The following is a 27,591-nucleotide window of genomic DNA, read 5'->3' as shown; positions in this document are numbered from 1 at the left end:
TGTTTGAGGTGAAGGAGGTGATTGAAAGGCCACTGAAATCTGTGAGCTTCTTGGAACTCTTAAAAGCCACACCCCTGTCTTTGGAACTTCAACACCAGGTGTCTCAGAGAACAGAACGCGTGCTGCCTAGATGCAGTCAGAAACTACATTACCCAGAAAGCGTCCGAAGTCGGTAGGCGCTCAGCCAATGACAGAGAGCGGAGAGGGGTATTTCCGCCGCAGGATGGACCGGCCTTCCAGCATCTGCCTTGTGGCGACTTTTGGTTGTAGCGGGGCTGTGTCGAGTCGCGCTTCTGCTTCCAGCACTGTGGAGAGGTCGCTCCCAGAAGCGTCTTCCAGACTGAGCAAAGGACAGTGAGGAGGATAGGACCTAAATCCACGGTTTTGTATGAACCCGACAGCACCTGTAACGGGGCTGTCTCCCTAAGCCTGTCCGGCGCCTCGGCACTAGCCCTTCGTTCCGAGGCACCCGCTGGGGACCTTGTTGAGCCTTTACACAGCGGAGACCGAGGTCCCCGGTCACCCGGCCCAGGGCTGGGGTGATGGGTGGGCTGAGCCCGCTGGATGCGCTGTAGTAGTTACTTCTCGCGGTCTCGCTCCGCCCGTGGGCGTCATGGCGGCGCCGGCGCTGGTGAGTGGAGGGTCGCACAGGCTCACGCGCTGGGGTCCTCACGGTTCAGCCCGCAGTGATATTGATCTTGGGAGTCTCTGATGAAGTTTTAGAATATAAATTAGGTTCAGTGGGGGTGGGGTCCAGAGCCAACCACGAAGAAAGAATTCTTGAGACATCTTTGGTGCAAAATGGGGGTTTATTAAAGCACAGGGACAGGACCTGTGGGCAGAAAGAGCTGTTGCCCCGGGATTGTGAGGGGTGACAGGTTTTATTTGATGGGGTTGTGGGAGGTAAGGAAAAAGGGAGGTTTCAGTAAAACTTTCATATGCTAAAATGACTTAAAATATACCTGAGGCCTTGAGGCCTTCCCATTTTCTGGTTAAGGTTGTTTTTCCTCTCTAGCAAGGTATTTATAGAAGGTTGGGAGATTCCTGGAAGAATGTCACACATGTCCCACCCAGGAGTGAGGGGTGGGAGGGAGGTTGCAGGGTGTCAGCTTCTGCTTTGTCCTCAGCTTGCTTTCTCTTCCGTCATCATTTTCACCATTCCTTCTTAGTGGTCTTGGGTCTGAAGGTTCTGGAGGAATACAGTGGTGGAGGGGGGTAGATTTAATCACTTCTAACCCAGGGTTCTGAACCCCAACCAGAGGTTAGAAGGAGAGGCCTGCATTTCTGCCTCTGCCCTCAGCTTGCCTTTTCATGGCCATTGGCCTCTATTCCTCTGGGTCTAAAATTGGAATACTGTGTGTGTTAAGGATTATTCTCTCTCAGTTGAGGGAACCAGAGAGGGTGTGTGTGGGTGACATGTGTGTGACATGCTCAGAGAGCAGTCACCCTTGGTGCGATTCTGAGAGGGACCAAGCTGGCCCTGCTCTGCTCTTAGGCTCACGCCAGGGAGACTCTGGCCTTTGGGCCTCCTTGCCACAGACCTCTACCCAGCTGGAAGTTGGGAGAAGGGATGGGACCTGCGTTTTTGAATTGCTGCTTCTCTGATTGGTGTGGAAGGTCCCTAGACAGGTGGGAACACAAGACAGTCACCAGATTGAAGTTTGCAGTTGCCATCTCTGTTTTACAAGTGAAGCTGGTTTCCAGCTTGCAGCAGTGAATCCATTTTCCCGTAGAACACATTTTCTTACTCAGGTTCCCCCACTTTTCAAAGGTTTGGATTTTGCCACTGACTTTTAGGAGAGACTACATTAGTAAGGCAAAGACAAAAATCCTCTTGGAGTTTCTTTTGGTTGGTGAGAACAGGTGCCAATGTAAGTTTTTCCTAAAAGCAAGGTTAGCAGTAAGGGGGACCTTGAGAAAGTTGGGGGGTACTTTTCACTTTACTGCATTTTGGCTTATGGATGTTTTCCTAGGAACACTGTGCTTTCAGATAGTGGGGGAGACCTGTGCTTGAAGAGTGAGTCCCATATTCATTAGTGACAATGTACAGGAATGCTGTGTCTCTTGGGTTGTAAACACAACAGGCCTGAAGTTACTCTCTAGCAAGTCCTCTGGTTCACTCGTCCTAGCTCTGACCACCTTTGGGACTTATGTTAGTTATTGATCTTTCCTACCTGGCCTGCTCCCCAACGTCACTCCAGCCTCATTCTAGTGTCCCCTGAAAGAGGCCTTCTCTGGTTGCCCTAGCTAGTCTCCTAATGTTTGCAATCAGTTCATTCTCTTTTGTTGTTTTTTTGAGGTCTTAGGGCCATATGACTTGATCTTGGTCATTTCTTTAATTTCTTGTCGGGGACCCTTCCCCCAGCCCCAGAGTGTGAGCTGTTGTTCTCTGTTCCATCTTCAGGCGTAGAACAGTGCTGGACCTGACCAGTGCCCAATAAGGGATTGAAGATTGAAAGATTTTTCTCTCTGGGACTATGTCATACTTAGATTAAATATAAACCCCCCACCATGGCTGGACCCGAGGTACTGGGTTCAAATCTTGCCCCTTCTCATTAGACATACAACTCTGTTCCACTTGACTTTGAGCCTCCCTTTGCTACTTGTGAATGGAGGTGATGGCGCTTACCTCGTGGGCTTACTCTCTGCTCCTTACCGCCTGCGTGCGATGATCATGGTTTTGTATCTTTCACCAGTGTCTTCCTGCACAGGAGGCTTTGCTCTTCCACATCTTTTGTTCTGTCAGAGGCACCATGTGCCTCCCTCCTGAGCTCAGCACAGAGCTAGGTTCTCAGGAGATACTTGGGGGTTCAGGCCTCAGGTCTTTCTGGACGTCTGCCGGAGGCCAACCAATAGGTTCGCATCTCATCTAATAATGTATGGCCATCCACCATCTCTGATTGATGTTCCAGGCTTTGGTGCCCTTTCAAGGCGTGGCCGTGACCTTCACTGGGGAGGAATGGAGACATCTGGACCTGGCCCAGGGGACCTTATACCAGGAGGTGATGTGGGAGACTTATGGGCTCCTGGTCTCACTGGGTAAGGATTCAGTGCTCTCCTGAGTAGTACCCACAGACTTTCATTCCATGCTTTCTCTCTAAGCATGGTTGATTGAGAAGGTCTCTGGGACCCACCTTCCTGTCTCCCCACAGCCTACGCATATTCTGTTCTAACCTCTTATTGGCCTCCCTGTGTGTGCAACAAGGATTATTGTATAAGAAACATAATTTTCAACATTTTTACCCAAGTGTCCAGCATAAGCTGGCCTCATCCTGACGTCCTTATTCCAGATCTCCATAAGAACTAAAGTGATTAGTTCAGTTTGGTTGGGTCAAATGTCCTCACAGCCCAGTTAGCAGGACCTGTGGGTAATGGGAGGTTCTCTAAAAAGTGAGTGAATCAAACAAACAGGAAGATATTTGGCATCAGTGCTCATGGTATTTTTCCGCGTAGCACAACCTCAGCTAAATGGCTTTGGCTTCTGGTACCTGCACAGTTGTCCCTTATTTCCTAAGGCCTGCGCCTTGCTTCTCTGCTGCTGAGGGAGATCATTGTAGAGGGTGTACAGACATGTCCTCAAATGGTGTTGATGGGCATCTAAGAAAGCTCTTCCTTTTTCCTTCCTCTTTCCTGCCTTCTGATTGTTGTTGGTAGAGTCTGGGCTTGGTGCTGCATCTCTAGCTGTCCTGTGTCTGTTGGCCAATTTCCCCTTCAGAAAGAAGAGCTGTAGGACACGGAGCCTTGAGGAGGCAGCATGAGCTTCCTGGGACCTAATACAGTTATTTGGGTTTTATTATATTTTCAGAGTAACCTTTGACTTAGCCCAAGTGACCTAGTATCTGTGAAGTGTTTAGAATAGAACTAGGAACACAGCAAGTGTGACACATGTATTTATTATACGTACTAGTCAGTAATCCCAAATATTTTTGCACTGATACTTGAAATGGCGAATTTTCCCAGAGATCAGTTTGAATATGAACCGATGGAGGCCCGAGGTCTACCTTTTCCCAGACGTCCAGATGGTTACCATGATGAGGCTCTCCCAGCCTTGTGTCCACATTTTCTCTCCCTGGGGGTCAGTCATCAGTGCAGTAAATGGCGTTAGTGACCACTGTGACTGGTTGTTGAAAGGACATGCACAGGGAATAGTATTCTAGGTGGAGGGACCAACAGGCGCCAAGTCCCAGTGGGGACAGGGATTCAGTTCCATGACAGATGAAGGAAGGTCTGATTTAACTTTGACACTGCCTGCTGCCTGAGCTCAGGGCCAGGCACCCGGCAGACACCAGTGACCATTCGCTGCTGGACAGCTGGATGCATTCTTGCCTGCAGTACAGAATCTTCTAGTCCGAGTTTCTGTGGGTTCCGGTGCCTTAGTCACTGGTTTCTCTAGAATCCTCCTGTCTTTAAGCCTTCATGTTTGGCAAAATGCATTTGGAATGTGTCCCAGAAAACCTCCTCATGCTGATTTCACCCCTGAAAGATGTAATGACTTTGCCTGATGAGAAGCCCTGAGGTGACGCTGGCTCCTGGCCTGGCAGATGCCAACCCAGGCGTGTCTGTTCGCGTTCTCTCCTTGGTCCAGGCCATCAGGCCAGTATCCTCGAAGTAGCCCTGGGATGCTACAGCAGCAGGTCGGGCAGCAGGCCCCCACCTTCAGCTCTGTCTTCCCAACTTGGAGTAAAGGCTTGTTCTTCAGAGTGGGTAGCAGATTTAGGCCAACTTCGGACATCTGACAGCAGTAGATGCCATTCAGCAGGTGATTTAGTCCAGTGTTTTTAGCCATCTTCTGGCCCCACAATCACCTGGGGGGCTTTTCAGACTTCCTGTGTTCTGTCCTTACGCCCAGAGATTTGGTTTGATTCGTTCTGTGTTCAAACCAGACATCCCCAGGTAGTTCTGATCCACGGGGAGGTTGAATTCTACTGTCTTCATTAGGGAACACCCTCTGGAAAGAGTCGTTTCTTTTCTGGAGTTTCATGGTGGTGTGTGAAAGGTGTATACTCCTGTGTACTCGAGACCTCCTTTTGTCCTTCCCTGTGTACCCATGCCCCATTTATCTCTCCATGCACAGGGCGTCCTGTTCCCAAAGCAGAGCTGACCTCCCTAGTGGAGCAGGGGCAGGAACTGTGGACAGTGAAGAGAGGCCTCTCCAAAAGCACGGATGCAGGTAGGTGGCTGAGAGCCTGGCAGGTGGGTGTCCTGGCATATGGGTTTTATGGCAACTGACAGACCCCCAGGACCCCCATCACTGCGTCTGAAATTCCATGGGCAGGTTCTTTTCGTGGCCTTCCTGGTGTCTTGTTTGATGACGTAGTAGTCCAGCCCTGTTGGCCCTTTCTTTCCATCCCATCACACTCTTCTTTATTAGGGTTAGGACGTGGTATACTGAGTAGTAGACAAGCTCTAAATGCTTGGCCACTCACCAGTCTCTTGACCCTGGGAAGTTGCATGATCTTGCTGTACCTTTGACATACAAGTTACACTATGTTAATTCTCTGCTGTAAAAGATGAACTCCAAAATCTAGGTGGGTCATCAGATAAGGAGTTTTTTTCTCATTCATGCCATGGTTATTGTGGGTAAGCAGGGGAACTCCGTACCACATATTTAGCCAGGGATCCAGTGCATTCTGTTGCTTTAAGGTCGCCCCGGCATCATCCAACTGGCCAAGAGGACTAGGAGAGAAGGGGAATACAGGTAGCCCCTAACTTAGAGTGATTGAACTTTGGATTCTTCCACTTTATAGAGGTGTGAAAGCAGTGTGCATTCAGTAGAAACTGGACTTTGAATTTTGAGTTTGGATCTTTTCCTGGGCTGGTGACATTGCAGCGTGACCGTCTCTCCTGATGCTGGGCAGCAGCAGCGAGTCGCAGCTCCCAGTCTGCCATGCTGTCGTGCGGGTGAACAGCCAGTGCGCTTATACCATTGTGTTTTTCACCTTCAGTGCAATATTCAATACATGCATGAGATATCCAACACTTTGTTATGAAATAGTCTGTGTTTGATGATTTTGCCCAGCTGTAGGCTAATATAAGTGTACAGAGCACGTTTCAGGTGGTCCAGGCTAAGGTCTGTCATGGGTGGCTTAGGTGTACTAAATGTATTTGATGGATTTATCAGGATGGGACCCCCCTATCATAAGTCAAAGAAGATCTGCAGTCCTGTCCACTCACACGTATACCTCACTTCCATTCACGTTCCATTGATAAGAACGGGCATTAGCCTGCATGTTGTGTCCAACTGGGAAATGAATCAGTTTTAGCAGTTTTTTAGTGGAGTCTCTCAGGTTGTCTATAGTATCATGGCATCTGCAAATAGTGAAAATTTTCCTTCTTCCTTACTGATTTGGATTCCTTTCTTTTGTTGTCTGATTGCTGTGGCTAGGACTTCCAGTCTATGTTGAATAAAAGTGGTGAGTGGACATCCCTGTCATGTTCCTGACTTTAGGGGAAAAGTTCTCAGTTTTTCCCCCATAAAGGATGATATTAGCTCTGGGTTTCTTATAGATGACCTTTATTGTGTTGAGGTATGTGCCCTCTAAATATATTTTGTTGAGGGTTTTTATCATGAATAGGTGTTATACTTTGTCAGAGGCTTTTTCTGTCTCTACTGAAATGATCATACACTTCTCATCCTTTCTCTTATTGATGTGCTGTATCAGTGTGATCAATGAACCAAGGAAGAGAAAAGCTCTAAATGCTTGGCCACTTCCCATCACATTGATTGATTTACAAATATTGAATGACTCTTGCAATTTAAGAATAAATCCCACTTAATCATGGTGTTTTTTTTAAATGAGAAATTGAATTAGTAATTTATTTTTTAATCTTTTTTTCTTCCAAGTTTTTATTTAAATTCCAGTTAATCTAGAGTGTAATATTAGTTTCAGGTGTAGAATTTAGTGATTCATCACTTTACACACAATACCCAGTGCTCATCACAAGTGCCTGTTTTTTGTTTTTTGGTTTTTGTTTTTTTTTTTAATTTTATTTTTATTTATTTATTTGACAGAGAGAGAGATCACAAGCAGGCAGAGAGGCAGGCAGAGAGAGGGGGGGAAACAGGATCCCCGCTGAGCAGAGAGCCCGATATGGGGCTCGATCCCAGGACCCTGAGACCATGACCTCAGCCGAAGGTGGAGGCTTAACCCACTGAGCCCCCCAGGCGCCCCCCATAGTACCCTTTGTAATACCCATCACCTGTTTAACTCATTCTTGCGGCCCACCTCCCTTCCAGTAACCATCCATTTGTTCTCTATAGCTAAGAGTCTGGTTCTTGGTGTTCCTTCTTCCCCCCCCCATGTTCATTTGTCTTGTTTCTTAAATTCCACATGAGTGAAATCATATGGTATTTGTCTTTCTCTGATTAGTTCACTTAGCATTATACTCTCTAGCTCCATCCATGTCGTTGCAAATGGCAAGATTTCATTCTTTTTTATGATTGAGTAAAATTCCATTACATATATATACCATATCTTCTTTATCTATGCCTCAGTTGGTGGACATACAGGTTCTTTCCATAATTTGGCTGTTGTTGTCGTCCCCTGCCAGTGTTGTGTTATTATTGATTAGTTCCTTGATGATTGTTACAAACTGTTTCATGTATTTGGGTGCTCCTATGTTGATTGCATAAGCATTTACGATTGTTATATAGTGATATATAATACTATCATATAGTGTCCATTTTTGTCATATGTTAGTCTTTGTTTTAACGTGTCCAAAATAAGTATTGCTGCTCCAGCTTTCCTTTGACATCCATTTGTATGATAGATGTTTCTCTGTCCTATCATTTTCTCTTCTTCCTCCCTCCCTTCCTCTCTCCCTCCCTTTCTTTCTTTCATTCTCTCCTTCTTTCTTTTTCTCCTTCCTTCCTTCTCCCTTCCTTCTTTCCTCTCTCTCTCTCTCTCTTTCTTTAATGTAGGCTCCACACAAAGGGCAGAGCCCACTATGGGACTTGACCTCATGACCCTGAGATCAAGAACTGAGCTGAGAACAAGAGTTGGAGGCTTCTAGGGGCGCCTGGGTGGCTCAGTGGGTTAACGCCTCTGCCTTTGGCTCAGGTCATGATCTCAGGCTTCTGGGATCAAGCCCCCACAATGGGCTCTCAGCTCAGCGGGGAGCCTGCTTCCCTTTCTCTCTCTCTCTCTCTGCCTACTTATGATCTCTCACTCTCTGTCAAATAAATAAATAAAATCTTAGAAACCTCCAACTCTTTTTCTTTTTTTTTTTAACAGACATATGAAAAAATGCTAAACATCACTCCACATCAGGGAAATACAAATCAAAACCACAATGAGATACCACCTCCACCAGTCAGAATGGCTAAAATTAACTCAGGAAACAACAGATGTTGGCAAGGATGTAGAGAAAGGGGAACACGCTTACACTGTTAGTGTGAATGCAAACTGGCAGCCACTCTGGAAAACAGTATGGAGGTCCCTCAAAAAGTTAAAAATAGAGCTACTCTATGACCCAGCAATTGCACTGCTATGTATTTATCCAAAGGATACAAACATAGTATCCAAAGGATACAAACATGAAGGGGCACATGCACCCCAATGTTTATAGCAGCACTGTCTACAATAGCCGAACTATGGAGAGAGCCCAGATGTCCATTGACAGGTGAATAGATAAAGATGATGTGGTGTAAACACATGCACAGAGGAATATTACTCGGCCATCAAAAAGAATGAAATCATGGGGCGCCTGGGTGGCTCACTGGGTTAAACCTCTGCCTTCGGCTCAGGTCGTGGTCTCAGGGTCCTGGGATCGAGCCCCACATTGGGCTCTCTGCTCAGCAGGGAGCCTGCTTCCCACCCCCCACCCCCCACCACCTGCCTCTCTGCCTGCTTGTGATCTCTGTCAAATAAATAAATAAAATCTTTGAGGCATCTGGGTGGCTCAGTGGGTTAAAGCCTCTGCCTTTGGCTCGGGTCATGGTCTCAGAGTCCTGGGATCGAGCCCTACATCGGGCTCTCTGCTTAGCGGGGAGCCTGCTTCCTCCTCTCTCTCTGCCTGACTCTGCCTACTTGTGTCACTGTCTGTCAAATAAATAAATAAAATCTTTAAAAAGAATGAAATCTTGCTATTCGCAACAACGTGGATGGAACTAAAGGGTATTATGCTAAGCAAAAGGCAAATACCATATGATTTCATTCATATGTGGAATTTAAGAAAAGAACATAAACATAGGGGAAGGGAAGGAATAAAGTAAGATAAAAACAGAGAGGGAGGCAAACCATAAGAGACTCTTAACTGTGGGAAACAACCTGAGGGTTCCTGGAAGGGAGGTTGGTGGGGGGACGGGGTAATGGGGTGATGGGCATTAAGGAGGCCACTTGATGTAATACGCACTGGGTATTGTATGCAACTGATGAATCACTACACTCTACCCCCAAAACTAATAATACACTGCATGTTAACTAAATTGAATTTAAGTAAAAAATTTTAAGTGTTGGAGGCTTAACCAACTGAGCCACGCAGGCATCCCTCTATCCTATCGCTTTCAATCTGCAGGTGTCTTTCAGTCTAAAATGGGTCTCTTGTAGGCAGCATATAGATGGGTCTTGTTTTTATATCCATTCTTTCACCATCTAACTTTTGACTGGAGCATTTAGTCCATTTACATTCAGAGTAATTATTGATGGATATATATTTACTACTATTTTATGACTTGTTTTGTCGTTATTTCTGTAGATTTTCTCTGATCCTTTTTGTCTTTTGCTCTTTCACATTTTGTTGATTTTCTTTAGTGATATATTTAGATTTCTTTCTCTTTATTCTTTGCATATTTATTAGTGCTTTTTGGTATGGTACATGGTTACCACCAGGTTTTTATATAACCTCTTCTGAATATAATTATATTAAGTTAATGGTCATTTAAGTTCAGACTATTTTCTCTTCCCCTCCTCATGTTTTAGATATATGTTATTATATTATGTTATTATATTTTATAACCCTTTTTTGGTGATTTCCCTGATTTTTTTACAGAAATATTCATTTTTACTGTTTTTGTGTTTTTTTACCTCAATACTGTCACTTTTGGCCTGCCCTTTCCCTGAAAGCATCCCTTTTAATATTTCTTGCAGAGCTGATTTAGTGGTCATAAACTCCCCTAGTTTGGGGGAAGCTCTTTATCTTCCTTCTATTCTGAATGACAGCCATGCTGGATAGAGTATTTCTTGGCTGCAGGTTTTTCCCATTCAGCACTTTGAATATATCCTGCCACTTTCTTCTGGCTTGCAAAGTTTTTCTGAAAAATCCCCTGCTAGCCTTATGTGGTTTCCTTTGTAAATTAATGACTCCCTTTTTTTTTCCTTTATCACTATCACATTTTTTTCTTTAACAGTATATCTTGCACTTAATTTTATAGTATGTCTTGTTGTGCATCTGCTTTTGATTTTGTTGGGGTTCTCTGTGCCTCCTGGATCTGGATATCTATTTCCTTCCCCAGATTAAAGAAGTTTTCAACTATGATTTCTTCATACAGATTTTCTCCTCTCCCTTTTCTCTTCTTCTTCTTCTTTTTCTTCTTCTTCTGGGACTCCTGTAATACAAATATTATGTTTGATAGAGCAACTGAGTTCCCTAAGTCTGTTCTCGCTTTGCATTATTCTTTCCTCTCTTCTATTCCACTTGATTACTTTCCATTACTCTGCCTCCTAGTTCAGTAATTCATTCCTCTGCTGCTTCCATCTTGCTGCTCATTCCATCACGTGTGTCTCTCACGGGGCACCTGGGTGGCTCAGTTAAGTGTCTGCCTTCAGCTCAGGTCATGATTTCAGGGGTCGAGCCCAACACCCCACTCTCTGCTCAGAGGGGAGTCTGCTTCTCCCTTTGTGCTCTCACAAATAAGTAAATAAAATCTTAAAAAAAAAAAGTGTTTCTCTCATTTCATTTATCGTGTCCTTTATCTCGCTGTGTTATTCTTTGTCTCTGTATTAAGGGTCTCATGCATGTCTTCCACTGTTTTCTTAAGTCCAGTGAGTATCCTTGTGATCATTGCTTTAAGTTCTCTGTCAGGCATGTTACTTAATATCTTTTTGCTTAGATCTCTGGCTATAGCCATGTCCTGTTCTTTCATCAGAGATAGATTTTTCTGTCTCCTCACTTTGCTTCTCTATGTCTGTTTCTGTGTGTTAAGAAAGTCACCTTAAAAAAAAAAAAGTCAGCTGTGTCATCCGCTCTTGAAAGTGGTGACTCTATGAAGAGGTCCTAGAGTGCCCTGCCGTGCCATGTCCCCTTGTTCAGAACCTTGGCCCTTCAGGAGAGTATCCGATGTGTGTTGCTTACGTCCTGCTGCTGTGTCCGAGTCACTTTTCCTTTCAGTGCTGTTGTCCACACTGACTCTGCCTGTTGTAGACTATGCTTGTTCTCTGTGGTGTTAGTGGGACGCAGGCAGGCCAGCTTCTGGGAGTAGTGCCCACCTGGGAACTCGGGAGCAGGGTGGCCATATTACCAGGATCGGCCCTAGGCCACTAGTCCTGTGAGGATCTCCTGAGGTCCTGCGGTGGCTGGGGGCACGAGGCTGAGCACAGCACACAACGTTGGCTGGAGCAGGCTGGTGTGCGCAGTGCAGTGGTTGGGGTGTCTTGGTGGCTAGGTGTATGCATGGCAGCAGCTGGGCACTCGGTGGCTGGGCACAGTGCCCACTGATGATGGGGAGTGTGTGGCTGGTCATGACCCATGAAAGTGGTTGGTGGGAGTGACCGGGAAGGGTGTGCAATGGCACCTGTGGGTGTCTGGCTAGGCAGAGCTTGCAGTGCTGGCTTGGGGGGCGTGGCTGGGCAAAACACAAGCGTGGCTGGGGGCACACAACTGGGTGTGGCGTGGCAGATGTGTGTGGCGTGCATGGTGGCAGCTGTGTTCTCCATGGCTGGGCTGGGTGCTAGAGGCTTTTACAGATTTGCCCTGAGCCCAGGGCCTAGGCTGGCAGGCTTGGAATGGGCAAGTCCTCAAGAGAACTCATGGGTGTGGCACACTGCTAGTGGGTTAGGTAGCAAGGATCTGTGCAGCCCTAACCCTGCAGGTGGCTCTGTGCTTATGCAGGGGTGGGAGGTGGGGAGGACAATGGCATCTGCTAGCTCCCTTGTTTTTGGAGAAGTCCCCCAACATTCTCTGAAATCAGTATGAACAGATCCGTCTCCTGTTTGCCCCCAGTGTTGTGTGAACTGCCATTTTAACGTTGCTTCTCAATGCAGTCTGTTGTTTTTTTAAGGGCAGGGACCCAGCTGTCACTTGTCTTCCTGGCTCCTCTAGTGCTGAGTCAGCTGACCTCCAAAGCTCCAGGTTTCAAGTCCCACTGATTTTACAAACTCACAGAAATCAGCCCCTCTGGTTTTTATTTGTTTTAAGATTGTATTTATTCATTAGAGAGAGAGAGTGCATGTGAGGGGGAGGGTCAGAGGGAAAGCAGACTCCAGGCCACGCAGGGAGCCTGATGGGGGACCCCAACTCTGGGACTTCAGGATCGTGACCTGAGCCAAAGGCAGTCGCCCAACCAACCGAGCCACTCAGGGGCCTGCCCTTTTGGGTTTTGAAGCCAAATGCTTAGGGCCTTAGAGTCTTCCCCTGTGAGCTCCCTGGGGTGAGGGCCTGTTTCTCCACCCTCTCCGAAAACACAGCTCCCTCCCTTCTTTAGACAGTCTTCCCGTGTCTTTCTGACCTTCCTAACCTTTCAGATGCAGCTTCTTGTCTGTATTTACTTGTGGCATTTGTTCTGCCAATCTTCGCATCGCTCTGTGACTTAGTGACTTGCGCATGGATGCTGTCTTGTCGAAAACATGGGACAGGGTGAGCTCAGCACGCACCTAGTCCACCATCTTCCTGGTGAAATTTTCTTATACTTCTTCATTCTGTAGGTTCACAGTTTCCAACAATTTGGAAATGTTTCAGGCATTATTTCTTCCAATGATTTTCTGTCCCTCTACCTCTCTTTCAGCGCCTTCAGTATTTTAATTCCTTTGAAGTTGTCTCACTGCTCATTGATAATTTTTTTCCTCTCTCAGTTTCATTTCAAATAGATTCTACTGCTACATCACCCAGGTTCCTCAACTTTTCTTCTGCAAGAGTTCCTGCAACTTTTCTTTGCCCTTAGTCCCATCCAGTGTATTTCACACCGTAAATGTTAGCTTTCATCTCTTCTAGTTAGACTGGGGTCTTCCTTAGGTCTTTCATGTTCTTATTTAACATGTTCAGTCTTTCTCCTTGCTTCTTAGACATATGGAATACATTATTCTGTTTTAATGTCTTCTACTTTTACTTTTATTCTGTTCCTATTTTAAGTGATTGGTTTTTCTTCTGATTTAGGTTATATTTTCTTGTTTCTGTATATCACCATTTATTTTTAATTAGATGTCAGATATGATTTGTGAATATTTTTGCACTCATAAATATTTCAGTGGGGAGACTGGTATCCTTGCAAAAATTATATAAACAAATGTAAACTGACAACTTTAGCACTGCCTGTGAAAGGTGGGGTCCTCAGAAGGGCCATCAAGACTGCTCTCAATTCTCTGCATTTAGGCATCTGTGAATCTGTCTTCTGGTATCTCTCCCGGGGGCTCAAGTGATCGCTGATTAGCTTTCACGTTTTAGTAAAAGGAAACTTTTCAGAACATACAGCCTTTGAATAGTCATGAGTATGGTAGTCATCTGTGCATACTTCCTTCTGTTTGTGTTGGGTGTATGTTGTGTCTGATATGTGGAAGTGTAACTAAATGGCTTACAGAACCGAGACCCTCAGCTCTCTCTCCATCCTGGTACTTCTTGGGAGTCCACCTTCAGCCTAGAGGCATAGGTTGAAAGTCCCCAAAAGGTTTGTAAAATAAAACAAGAAAGTGCCACCACAGAGAATCTGAACAATTTTAAAATAGCTCTGGGCCTTTGCTCCTGTGGGGAAACTAGTAGACCCTGCTGTAGAGGCTGGATTCCTACAAGGGTGCCTTCTAGAGGTGGTCCCTTCTGTAGTACACCATAGCCTTGCCCAGTATTTGTTCCCTGATTAATGACCAGTTTGTCCCGGGGGCATGAAGAAGGTGCTCCTTTGTTTCCACATTCCCTGTTGCTCTTAGGATGAAATCCAAACCCCTAATATGTCAGGGAAGATACCTTGGGCTCCACTCCCTCCCATCTCTGCCTTGATGTATGTTCCCTCAACCCCCCAAACTACCTTAACACAATGGAACTTCTTTCCCTCCCTATAACCCAGCCTCTCCAGCTACCAGGCCTTTGTTCAGATGTTCCTCTCTGCCAGGGACAATGTCCTGACAATCTGCGTTTATCCCAGGTTTCAGGGTGCTGATGTTGCTGGTCTAAGAACCACACTTTAAACTGATTACTCCATTATTGTAAGAATTCACATATTCTGTGAGCATTTCCTGCATCTATGTCTTGGGCCTTTCAGTGTCTGAATTCTCCTAAGATTTACAATGAGGAAATGGGTTTGTATGTTCCATATCAGTTCCAGAATGTAAGTTATTATATAATTAGCAACCTCCAGTCATCAACAAATGGTTTTTTTTTTTCCTCACATAATCACTGACTAATATCAGTGAGTAATCCTGTGTGGAACTATTCTTACAAAAACAATTTTTAAAGGAGAAATAAAACCACAAATAAGCAGTTTGTTTACATGTCAGGACCTGCCATCCTTCCAAAAAATCTCTTCTCAGTGTAATTGGTGAGTACTTACAGACACTGCCCTGTCTTTTCTTGACATGTGCCATTCCGGTCTTAGTCTTTCCATTAACTTGTCTACTGATGGGTTCCAACAGAGATAAGTTAGTTCAGTTCTAAGAGACCAAAGCTAGCAGGTGTGGTTTGTGGCACTTTGAAAATTACCATGAAGTAGATATTATCTTATATGAGATTTGGATAATTTGCATGGGTCTCTCCCTTTTGTCTTCCTTCTGTTAGAAACAAAGACATAACATCAAAAATTTCCCTAGAACAAGAAGGCTATGTATTGCATATTGCAGTTTTTGTTCTTTTTATTGTAGGGTATATATAATAAAAAGTTTACCATTTTAACAATTTTTAAATGTACAGTAGTATTAAGTACAGTCACTTAAGGATGCTGTGCATCCCTCAGCACTATCCATTTCTAGAAATTTTTCATCATTGCAAACAATAACTGCTCAATTAAATAATAGCTCCTCCTTCCACCCTGCCAGCAGTACCTTCTTTTTTTTTTTTTAAAGATTTTATTTATTTGACAGACAGAGATCACAAGTAGGCAGAGAGGCAGGCAGAGAGAGAGGAAGGGAAGCAGGCTCCCTGCTGAGCAGAGAGCCCAATGCGGGGCTCTATCCCAGGACGCTGGGATCATGACCTGAGCTGAAGGCAGAGGCTTAACCCACTGAGCCACCCAGGTGCCCCTTATTCTACTTTCTTATTCTACTTCATGTCTTTATGAATTTCCCTACTCTAGGTGCCCCATATAAATGGAATCGTACATTTATCCTTTTGAGTATGGCTTATCTCACTTAGTGTAATGTTTCCGAGGTTCATAAACATTGTAGTATGTATCAGAATTCTATTCCTTCCAAGGCCGAATAATATTCTGTTGTATGTATATGTCACATTTTGTTTATCAGTTCATGTGTTGATGGGTATTTGATTGTTTTTCATCCTTTTTGGCTATGGTGAATAATGCTGTCGCCATAAATGTTGGTGATCAATTACCTGTTTGAGTTCCTGCTTTCAATTCTTTTGGAGTGGAACTGCTGAAAAATATGGTAGTTCTATATTTAACCGCTTGAAGAATCAAAATACTGGTTTCCACAAGGGCTGTCCTATTTTACATTCCCATAAGCATTTCACAAAGCATTCATTTTCTCCACTGTGTCACTGACATTTATTTTTCCTTCTTAAAATTTTCCTGTTACAGCCATCTCCACAGTGATCCCATTGTGGCTTTGATTTTCATTTCCATTGACCAATTATGTTGACCATTTTTCATGTGTTTATTACCCATTTATATATCTTCTTTGGAGAAATGTCTGTTGCTAGTCTTTCCAGTAAGTTTGCATCCTTTTTCATAAGAGATACTGGTTTGTAATTTGTTTTGTTTTCTTTCTTGTGGTATCTGTGTCTGATTTTAGTATTAGGGCAATTCAATAAAATGAGTTAGGAAGTGTTGCTTACTTCCCCTTAAATGGTCTTGGCGTCCTTGTTGAAAATTAATCGACCATATACATGAGGGTTTATTTCTAGGCTCTCTTTTTCTATTCCATTGGTCTGTATGTCTGTCCTTATGTCACTGCCATACTGTTACAACTAATGTAGCACTGTAACAAATTGTGAAGTTGGGTAACATGAGTCTTCCAACTTTATTCTTAGCATTGTTTTGGCTATTTGAGGCCCTTATGAATTGAGGAATCGGCTTTCCTACTTCTGGGGGAATAAAAAAGCTGTTGGAATTTTAATTGCATTGAATCTGTGTATCTCATTGGGTATACTGACATCTTAACAATGTTAAGTCTTTAAGTTTCTTTAAGAAAAAGTTCTGTTTTCTTTTGAACATGGGTTATCTTTCTATTTATTTATGTCATCTTTAACTTTCTCCAGCAGTGTGTTTTAGTTTTCAGCATACAAATATTTCACCTTGGTTAGATTTATTACTAAATATTTTCCTCTTGTAGGTACTACTGTAAATGGAAGAAATTTCCCCATTTCCTATTTGGATTGTTCATTTCTGTTCCATAGATACACAATTGATTTTATTGTTAGCTTTACTGGTTTTTGTGAATTTTTTTTTAATCCTTTTAAATATAGGATCATGTCAGCTGCAAAACATAATTTTACAATTTCCTCTCCATTGTGGATGTCCTATATTTTCTTTTCTTGCCTTATAGTTCTGGTATAGAACTTCAAGTACAGTGCTAAACAGTAACTGTGAAAGCGAGTCTTCTGTCTTTTTCTGACTTCACAGGAAAAGCTTTCAGTCTTTAACCACTGAGGATAATGTTAGCTGTAGTTTTTTTCATGACTACCTTTATCATGTCGAGGAATTCCCCCTCTGTTCCTAGTTTTCTGAGCATTTTTATCATGAAAGTTACTGGATTTTGTTAAATACCTTTTCTACATAAATTAAGATGAGAATGTGAGTTTTTTCATTTTATTAATAGGATGGATTATATTGGTTGATTTCCTTCTCACTCTTGGATTCCTGGAGTAAATTCTATTTGGTCATGGTGAACACTTTAATATACTGTTGGTTTCTATTTGCTAATATTTTGTTGAAGACTTTTGCATCTATATTCACAAAGAATATTGACCTGTAATTTTCTTTTCATTGTGATTTGGTATCTGAATAATGTTGGCCTCATTGGATAAGTTACTTCCTCTTAATTTTTTGGAAGCTTGAGAAGGATTCCTGTTAATTCTTCATTAAATGTTTAATGGAATTCACTTGTACAGTGATCTGGTCTAGGACTTTCTTTGTTGGGAGTTTTTGATTACTGATTGAGTCTTCTTACTTTTTGTAGAATCTGTTGAAATATTCTATTTCTGTGAGTCAATTTAGGTAAGTTCTGTATTGCAAGGATTTTGTTCATTTCTGTTTCGTTATCTAATTTGTTGGTATACTAATATTACACTCTATGTTAACTGACTGGAATTTAAATAAAAATTTGGAGAAAAAAATAATTTGTTGGTGTAGAGTTGGGGTTTTTTGTTTTTGTTTTTTTGAGAGAGCACACACGAGTGATGGGGGAGGGGTAGAAGGAGAGAGAGAGAATCTTAAGCAGGCTCCACACCCAGCATGGAGCCTGACAAGGGGCTTGATCTCATGACCCCTGAGATCATGACTTGAGTCAAAATTAGACAACAACCTGAGGGTTTTGAAGGGTCAGGGGTGGGAGGTTGGGGCAACCTGAGGGTTTTGAAGGGTCAGGGGTGGGAGGTTGGGGGAACAGGTGGTGGGTAATGGGGAGGGCACGTTTTGCATGGAGCACTGGGTGTTGTGCAAAAAGAATGAATACTGTTACACTGAAAAAATAAATAAAATGAAAAAAAAAAAATTAGACACTTAACCAACTGAGCAACCCAGGCGCTCCTACAGTTGTTCTTAATATTGTCTTATCTTTTTTACCTCTGTAAGGTTGGTAGTAATATCTCCATTTTCAATTCTGGTTTTAGTTATTTGTGTTTTCTTTTTTACTCTTTGTCAGTCAGGTAAAGGTCTGACAATTCTGTTGATCTTTTCAAAGACCAACTTGTGGTTTCATTGGTTTTCTCTGTGTCTTTTTTAATTTCTGTTTGGTTTATCTCAACTTTGTTTCCTTTATTATTTCCTTCTTGTATACCTTTTTGTTTAATTTGTCCTTTTTGTAGTTCCTGAGGGTGTAAAGTTAGGTTGTTGATCCCACATATTTTCTCATGTAGGCAATTTATGTTTCCCTTCTAGCACATTTTTTTCTATATGCCATTAATTTTAGTATGCTGCGTTTTCATTAGTGTTTTCTGATCAATATTTTCTGATTTGTGATTTAGGATTTGGCCCAGTGATTGTTTTCTTAGTCCATACAGGCTGCTATAACAAAATACCAGAGATAAGCTACCCAGTAGCTTAAAGCAGCATAAATTAATTCTTCATAGTTCTTGAGGGTGGAAGTCTGAGATCAGGGTGCCAACATTGTCAGGCTCTCTTTCAGGTTGCAAACTGCTTTTGTATCCTCACAGGGCAGAGGGGGCTAAAGAGTTCTGTGGGATCTCTTTTATAAGAGCACTAATCCCTGGGGTGCCCGGGTGGCTCAGTGGGTTAAAGCCTCTGCCTTCGGCTCGGGTCGTGATCCCAGGGTCCTGAGATCGAGCCCCACATTGGGCTCTCTGCTCAGCGGGGAGCCTGCTTAGTCCTCTCTCTCTGCCTGCTTCTCTGCCTACTTGTGATCTCTCTCAAATAAATAAATAAAATCTTTAAAAAGAAAAAAAAAAGAGCACTAATCCCATTCATGAGGGTTCCACCATTGTGACCTAAGCACCTCTCAAAAGACTCACCTTTTAATACCATCACAGTGGGTAGTAGAACTTCAGCATAGGAGCTTGGGGAGGACACATTCAGACCATAGCAATTGTTTAAGAGTGCATAGTTTAATTTCTGCATGTTTGTCTACTTTTCCTTATTAATTTCTAACTTCCTCCTGTTGTGGTCAAGGAAGTTACTTTGTATGATATCTGTCAAATTTATTGATACTTGTTTTATGGGCTAATAAATAAATTCATCATGAAAAATGTGCTGTGTACAACTGAGAAGAATGTGTATTCTGCAATTTGAGGTGGAATATTGTTATTTATCTGTTAGGTATAGTTGGTTTGTTGAGTTGTTCGATTCCTTTATTCCTTGGTATATCACCTGTGTTATTGTATCTTTTTCCTTTGAACACTTTATTAGTATATAATAACCTTGTCATGTGTAACCTTTCAGATTTAAAGTCTGTTTTGTCTGATATTAATATTGGAGGCACCACAGCTCTGTTTTGATTACTATTTGCATAAAATAGCTTTTCCACTCTTCGACTTTTAACATATTTGTGTCTTTGGATCTACTGTGACTCACTTGTAGACAGCATTTGCTTGGATCATTTTTTTAATCCATTCTTCCAACCTCTTATTGGAGAATTTAATCCATTTATGTTAAAAGTAATTACAGGAAAGGAGGAATTTCTGCCTTTTTGCTCTTCATTTTCTGTATGCCTTACAGCCTTTTGAGTCATTACCTCCATTGGTGTCTGAGGAAGCCTGGGTGACAACAAAAGTGAACTTTGTAAGGTGGGCAGTAGTTCCTCTGCAGATGAGCTTGCTAATAAGGGAGATACAGACAGACATTCTAGGCTGAAGGAACAGCATGTCAAAGGGAATATTTTTTGTTCAGTGAGGCATAAGAGGACCTGTGTCGTTGCCAAAAGAAACCTTAATCTTCTGAGACACAGTATTGTCATGGAGCAGTTGTACGGTCTTTTTACTGGGTGTTCAAATCTAGCCTATGTTGTTGATATGTGTGACTCTGGGAAGCTTCCTGGAATTGAGTCTCAGAGTGCTGACAACACCAGGGAAATGATTGTGACATTCATCTTGTAGTCAGCGGGAGGATTAATAAAAGTAAGAAAAACACACCAAGCAACGCATATGTGCCAAGCACTCTGTTGTTTGCTTTATGAATATTTTCTCTTTAATTCTCACAACCACCTAGTAAAGCAAGAATTAATTTTATTTTGATGTAGAAATCAAAGCTTGGGAGATGAAGGGACTTCCCGACGCTTATATAGGCATACCTCATTTTCTTGTACTTCACTTTATTGTGATTTGCATTTTTTACAAAGTGATGAAGGTTTGTGGCAATGTTGCATCAAACAAATCTGTTGACATCATTTTCCCAACAGCATTTGCTTGCTTTGTGTCTCTGTCACATTCTGGTAATTCTCAAAATATTAAAACGTATTCGTTACTATTATATTTGTTGTGGTGATCTGTGATCAGTGATCTTTTGATGTCCCTGTTGTCATTGTGTGGGATGCCAGAACTGCACTCATGTAAGACCAGGAACTTAATAGTGTGTTCAGACTGTTCCACTAACCTCCTGTTCCCCCATCTCTCTCTTCTCCTCAGGCCTCCTTATTCCCTGAGACACAATATTGAAACTAGGCCAAGTGATAACCCTACAATGGCCTCTAGGTCTTCAAGCAAAAGGAAGAGTCACCCATCTCTCACTTTAAATCAAAAGCTAGAAATGATTCAGCTTTAGCGAGCAAGGCATTCAAAAGCCAAAAGAGGCTGAAATCTAGGCCTCTTGCACCAGACAGCCAAGTTGTGAAGGGAAAGGCAAAGTTCTTGAGGAAAATTAAAAGTGCTACTCCAGTGAACACACAAATATATGTGAACACCAGCCACGACATTCCCATAAACCAAAGCCTAATCCAGAGCAAGGCCCAACTCTTCAGTTCTAAGTAGGCTGAGAGAGGTGAGGAAGCTGCAGAAGAGAAGCTGGAAACTAGCAGAGGTTGATTCATGCAGTTTAAGAAGCCATCTCTCAAACGGAAGAGTATAAGGTGAAGCCGAGAGTGCTGATGGTAGGAGCTGCGGCACGTTCTCCAGAAGATCTAACTAAAAGAATTCATTGAAGATGGCTACACTACACAACAGATTTTCAGTGTAGTTGAAACAACTTTCATTGGGAAAGATGTCATCTAGGACTTTCATAGCTAGAGAGAAGCCAGTGCCTGGCTTAAAGCTTCAAAGTACACGCCAACCCTGCTTAGGGGCGAACGCAGCTGATGACTTTAAGTGGAAACCAGTGTCCACCGACCATTCTGAAAATCCAAGGACCCTTAAGAATTATGCTAATTCTGTTCTGCCTGTGCTCTGTGAATGAAAGAACAGATCCTGGATGACAGCACATCTGCTTACAGCTTGGCTTATTGAATATTTTAGGCCCACTGTTAAGACCGAATGCTCAGAAAAAAAAAGATTCTTTTCAAAAATATATGGTCTAATTGACAATGCACTGGTCACCCAAGAGCTCTGGTAGAGAAGTGTACAATGAGATTAATGTTTTCATTAATTTCATGACTGCTAACACATCAGTTTTGCAGCCCATGAATCAAGAAGTAATTTTGCCTTTCAGGTCTTTTTAAGAAAAACATTTTGTAAGGCTAGAGCTGCCATAGATAGTGATTCCTCTGATGGATCTGGACAAAGTCAATAAAAATCTTCTGGAAAGAATTCATCCTTCTAGATGCCATTCATGATTCATGGAAAGAGGTCAAATTATCAACATGAACAGGAGTTTGGAAGAAGTTGATCCAACCCTTGTGGATGACTTTGAGGGATGTAAGACTTGAGCAGAGGAAATTACTGCGGATGGGGCAGAAAGAGCAAGTGAGCTCAAATTACAAGTGGAAGCTGAGGATGTGACTGAATGGCTACGATCTCATTCAGCCAAAGGGATGAGGAGCTGCTCTTTACAGATGAGCAAAGAACATGGCTTCTTAAACTGGAGTCTACTCCTGGGGGAGATGGTGAGGATTGCTGAAATGACAGCAGAGCACTTAGAATGTTGCCTAAGTTCGTTGATAAAGCAGCAACAAAGTGTGGGAAGATTGACTCCAGTTTTTAAATGGGTGAAATGCTATCAAACAGCACTTCATGGTAAATCATTCTTGAAAGGAAAAGTCAACTGATGCGGCAAACTTCATTGCTGTCTTATTTTAAGAAACTGCCACCCTGATCAGTCAGCACCCATTAACAAAAGACCCCCTCCTTCACCAGCAAAAAGATTATGACTTACAGAAGCTCAGATTATGTTGAGCAATAAAATATTTTTCAGTTAAGGTATGTGCTTTTGTATAAACATAATGAAAAAATCCACCGGACTCACTTCATTGCAGCACTTGTTTATTAGTGTTTAGTACAGTGTTTAGTACAGTGGTCTGTAACCAAACTTGCGCTCTCTCTCAGGTAGGACTGTGTAGAAGGCAGCTTGCAGTCTCGACAGGCTGATTCAGCCCCAGGAATGTGGGTGCAGAACTGGAGACATTTAGTTGTTTGAATGCTGCCTCTAAAACCCTTAGCTGAAAGTTCAGGTTACAGCACACAGTTGAGGGGCACGGCCAGCCCTGAGGCTCAGCTGCTGCCGCTAAGGATATTGCTTATCATTGCAATCCTCTTCCTGTTCACCTTTAATGCCAGAGCTCTTACTTTCTGTGCCTCTGAAGGTGCACAGCTGTCATTCTTTCATCAGTGGCTTCTTCATCAGCAATTTCTCCCCCAACACAACTGCTTAAAATCCTGTTTAAGGTGTCTGACTTCCCCTTGATGCCCAGCACAGAGATAGACTCCTAGGAAGTGCCCAGTGGTGCATGCCTTGGTTCTTTCAGGATCCGTACCAGTGACTGCACGATAGGCTCTAATCACATCTGACTAACCCAAGCTAATGAAGCTACTCTCACTTTACAGGCAACGATGACCTTCAATAACTTGGTCATAACTTGACCGTGAGGGCAGCTGCACTCAGCCCAGAGGACTTGTACTGCGAGGCAATACAGAAGGCTGTTTTTGGGCTTCGGATCTCACTGGGTAAAGCCTGACGTCTCCTCCATGATGTCTCCCTCATTCTGCCTTTTCTCCAAAACACATCTTTAGGGCACCTTTCCTCCTTCCTGCAGCCCAGGTGGGTTTTCTCACCTTCTTCTATCTGGTGCTTTGGGTCTCCTTGGAATATATGGGGAAATAAATATACTTCCCCTGAAAATGGCTCAAATGCCAAAGGAGGACTCGTTGGAAGAAAATGGGTGTGTCTTGTAAGAACCTCCAAAAAGTGAAACGTAAGTAGATATGAGGTGATTAGGAAGACTCACTAGATGTGACAGACCAGAATGATGAAGCAGCCATGTGAAGATGATGATGATGATGAAATTAATAGCTAATATTCACTGAATGCTTTTGAGGTATCAGGCACTATAAACATTTTACACCAATTAACCCATTTAGCTTCATAATAATCCTATGAGGTGTTACTGTCCATTTATAGATGAAGTAATTTGTCCAAAGTCATATAAAGACAGTGTACATGCAACTTGGATTTACATCCAGGTAACATGACTTCTGGGCATCCACTCTTCACACACACACATGCACGCACACATGCACACACACACACTCTTGAGCTCTTGAAAGGTAGTGTGTGTCTTACTCATCTGACCCACAGTAGATGCTCAAGAAGTGACTCAGTTTGATTCTCCATCAGTGACATTGTAACATCATGATCTTAGCCCAACCTTCCCATAAGGTAACGTACTCTTACTGCTCTAAGTCCTTCACTGTATTTAACCTTGGCTTTCTTTTCCGAGTTCAGTATTACTGTAAGATGTTATCATGTGCATGCTCATGCTTAATTGACAAAGTATGAATATTTGGATGAATCCTCTCATAACTAACAAAATAACCTAAAACTATGCGTAGTGGAAGCAAATAAAACCTAGGGGTTGAAGTAATTCTTCGTCTTTATGGTACCAGTGCTTCGAAGAGCGGGGAAGCACAGAGTGGGAGAAACAGAAAGCTTGCCATTATCCTACAACTGGATATATTCAGCGGCCAATCTGTCCATAATCACAACAGTTCTTAATCTTTGTTTGGTACCATTCTGTGCTTCCTTATGTCTCTCAGCGATCCTTCAACATTCCTTGGAATCTCATAAATAAAATTAAATCAAAGGAAAGATAAATCTCTTTAAAAAATCACCACCCCACTCCAACTGATTATTTTCACTTCTTGGTTTTCAGTTAAGGCAGCTCACCTACTAGAATATTTTGTCTTAAGTTGGAAACCTTATCACTCATTCCACATCAGAATTATGTCAGTGATACAATACTCCTTTTTAAAATAATTTACTTACATCAGATGCCATAGAGAACATACCCTGAAATATAAGCGGTAGAAGTGCCCTTTATTTCCAAGTGTCCAGACTGTTCTGATGATTACTGCTTATCACCTGTCTAGTCACAAGACAGGAAACCAGGGGGCCAGTCAGACTATTTATCTAAAACTATTTGAGCCAGCATCTGTACAAACCATGAGTATCTCTCAGTGTTTGGTAGAGAAAATAAAAACTGTCTTATTTCAAGAAGACTTACAAGTCAATGTTTTCAAAACTGGTAGGCAGGCTGGAGGAAAAGTAATGGGGACAGCTCTGGACTATTAATTCAGTGTAAATGCTCACAACTACGATCCAGCGTGGAGAAAGGACTGTTGCTGTCACCGGTAATGCTGCCAGCAGTGCTAGCGCAGTGCCACGGGACCTGACACTAGACACTGGATCGTGGCATCTGGATGCAGCAAACGTGACGGAACCGGCTTGTGTACTTGGCGTACAGTGACTCCCAGAGTACGTGGCCCGCACACAGCTATGCAATTAGTGCTCATCCCTTAGTATTCAGATTGCAAACCACATCCACCATTAAGCCTGCTCTGATCTCTCCTGCTAGTTGGTTGTTTCTTGGTTATGTTCTCCCTGCACTTGTAAAAATTACAATGTGTGAAACTGACACCAAAATAATGATACTCTTAGCACAGAGATCAGGCCATTTTTCTCTAGTTTAGCTAGTCTCCCCTAAAGGCTATAGTAAGGTTTAATTCCTCAAAAGGGAAGTAGAAAATCTGGTAAGAAGTATCAGTGTCACAGTGAAAGAGTCCATTATATACAAACTGATTTTATTAGAGACCAAAAACTTTATTCACACCAACTTTTGCTTCTGCAGCTTTTATTTTTAACTTTAAAACACTTTCTGGATCCACTGGGTGACTAAATATCTTCACATGCCCATTAGCTAAAGAAACTTCTATGTAGGGCTTGAGTAAAATGGCATGCTACTGCTATAAAAAAGGCATATTCATTTATAATCTACTTGTTTGCTCTCCTGTAGAACTGCTTACAAACAGCATCATTGCAAAGAAAGATTTTACACAGAATTCCTACATCCGTCAGCTGTTCTCGGATTAATCTTCTGATGTCTAGCAAGGTAAGAACTTGTAGTGGACAGTTTGCTACATTTCTCATACAAGCTCTCTCCAGTGTGAATTGATACAGAATAAGGGATACACCATAACGGAAGGACTTCCCACCATTTTTATATTCCTATTCCCTCCCTCTTGTGTGTACTCGGTAAGAAATTCATATTCCCTTATGTCTTCCCCATGTTACATATATAGGGTTTTTCTCCAGTGTGGACTTACGTCAGTTAAGGGATTAATACTGGCTAAGGGCTTTCTCACACTTATTGCCTATGAATTATCACCTTCATAGGCAATAAATGGTCTCTCCACAGTGTAAAGTGTGATGGACAGTAGGCTTGTACCCCTGCTAAAGGCCTTCCCATATTCACTACATTCATGAAACTTTTTTTCCAGTAAAAATTTCAGGAAAGATCTATGGCTAAAGCATATTATGACAAATATTCTATTCATATAGTTTCTCTCCATTTGATTTCTCACATGTATAATCATTCATATGGCCTAAAGGCTTTTCTACACTTATTGCACTACTGGGTTTCTCTCCATTATGTATTCTCTGATGGGCAGTAAGATTTGAGCCTTTGCTAAAAGCCTTCCCACACTCATTACATTTATATGGCTTTTCTCCAGTATGAATTCTCTGATGTACAGTAAGGTTCGAACTACAGCTGAAGGTCTTCCCACATTTAATACATTCATAGGGCTTCTCTCCAGTATGAATTCTGTGATGTTGAAGCAGGGACGACCTATGACTGAAGGCTTTCCCACATATATTGCATTCATAAGGTTTCAATCTGGTGTGATTTCTTAAATGCATATTCAGTGATTCTGGCTGGTTGAAGGATTTCCTGCATTTCTGACATTCAAAAGGCTTTTCTTCATTATGAATACTCTGATGCTGAATAAGAAATGACAAGCTGCTGAAGACTTTCAGACATTTGCTACATTCGAATTGTTTCTCTATAGTGTGGATTCTTTGATGTCGAGTTAGGTGGGAGCTACAGCAAAAGGCTTTTCCACATTCAGTGCATTCATAAGGTTTCTCTCCAGTGTGAGTTTTCTGATGGTGAATGAGAGATGACCTATGAATGAAGGCTTTCTCACATATTCGACACTCATAGAGTTTTTCTTGAGTATGAATTCTCAGATGTTCAATAAGATGTGAAACACGACTAAACGACTTTCTACAGTTCATACATTCATATGGCTTCTCTCCAGTGTGAGTACGCTGATGATTAGTGAGTGAGGACACATGGCTAAAGGCCTTCCCACATTCAATACATTTGTAAGGTTTCTCTCCACTGTGACTTATCTGATGTCGAGTTAGGGATGAGCCATGGCTAAAAGTCTTCCCACATTCATGACATTCATATGGTTTCTCTCCTGTATGAATTCTCCAGTGGCGATTAAGGATTGATTGTTTGCCAAAGGCTTTCCCACATTCATTACATGTATAGATTTTCTCTCTATTAGAAGTCTGATTAAGGGTAAGAGATTTGCTCTGGCTGAAGGCTGACACACTTCCTTTAGAATCCAAAAGTTTCTTCCCACCATTGATCTCCTCATTTTTTATAACAGACTCTTTTGGTAAGCTCTTCTTACATATATCATGTTTATGTGATTTCCCTTCAGCAGAAATTCTCTGTGGTTCAGAAAGAATAGACTTTAAAGAGAAGATGCTGCTAAATGTATTGTATTTGTAAACATTTTCCCCAATGGGACCTTCTCTAAAGGTGAGGGTCACTGGTCTGAAATGTTCTACCTGATTTTCATGCTTCCCTTCCAACTTCTCTATATATTCCCAGTCCTTGTTAAAATTGGAAAATTCATGACTGTGTTTTATCATTTTTTCTATTATTACCGTTTGGGGTGAATCTTCGTCATAAATATCCTCCTTCGTTACTAATTCCTTGTTTTCCCATCTTGATTCCCAATCTGAAATATATCAAGAAAGCAAAACACTGCTTTTTCTGTACTTCTTGAAAAGAAACTACTAAGGTAGGAATAAGAGATAAGAAACAGAGCACATCTCTACCCGCAGAAAGCACAGGACTGAATTCTCATTCAATGATTTCTTTCTTTTTT

The 27,591-nt window shown here is 42.4% G+C and overlaps 2 protein-coding genes across 15 annotated transcripts in view; one reads left to right on the top strand and one right to left on the bottom strand.

Moving 5' to 3' along the window:
* The first annotated feature begins 235 nt into the window (after positions 1–235).
* Positions 236–25,514, top strand: LOC123931782 (zinc finger protein 599-like). Of its 4 annotated transcripts, XR_006816301.1 has the most exons (6): positions 236–631; positions 2,913–3,039; positions 5,075–5,170; positions 20,608–22,329; positions 22,954–23,073; positions 25,419–25,514. XR_006816301.1 is itself a non-coding variant. In XM_045989336.1 (4 exons), exons 1-4 carry the CDS (start codon positions 614–616, stop codon positions 20,622–20,624), a joined length of 258 nt encoding a protein of 85 aa, XP_045845292.1. In that variant the 5' UTR covers positions 236–613; the 3' UTR covers positions 20,625–20,721. The 4 variants fall into 4 exon arrangements, 2 of the variants coding, with proteins under 2 accessions (XP_045845292.1, XP_045845293.1); XR_006816300.1 differs by lacking the exon at positions 2,913–3,039 and having other exon boundaries at positions 22,954–23,167; positions 25,419–25,487; XM_045989336.1 differs by lacking the exons at positions 22,954–23,073; positions 25,419–25,514 and having other exon boundaries at positions 20,608–20,721.
* The window catches only part of ZNF181 (zinc finger protein 181), a 35,988-nt gene continuing 9,512 nt past the window's right edge, over positions 1,116–27,591 (bottom strand). For 8 of the 11 annotated variants that reach the window (XM_045989331.1, XM_045989328.1, XM_045989324.1 and 5 more), the window contains exon 5: positions 23,177–27,441. In XM_045989331.1, the coding sequence (XP_045845287.1) occupies positions 25,952–27,441 (1,490 nt within the window). In that variant the 3' untranslated portion in view covers positions 23,177–25,951. Of the gene's footprint in view, positions 1,190–19,582; positions 19,741–23,176; positions 27,442–27,591 lie in introns of those variants that run through there. The other 3 variants (XM_045989335.1, XM_045989334.1, XM_045989333.1) reach the window with 3 other exon arrangements.

Source organism: Meles meles, chromosome 19 (assembly GCF_922984935.1).
Source record: "Meles meles chromosome 19, mMelMel3.1 paternal haplotype, whole genome shotgun sequence".
NCBI lineage: Eukaryota > Metazoa > Chordata > Mammalia > Carnivora > Mustelidae > Meles > Meles meles.
This window is presented reverse-complemented; position numbering and strand designations above follow the sequence as displayed.

Coding starts and splice junctions, on each gene's coding strand:
- LOC123931782 (XM_045989336.1), top strand. Junction 3,040..5,074: donor TGGGCTCCTGGTCTCACTGG/GTAAGGATTCAG, acceptor CTCCATGCACAG/GGCGTCCTGTTCCCAAAGCA.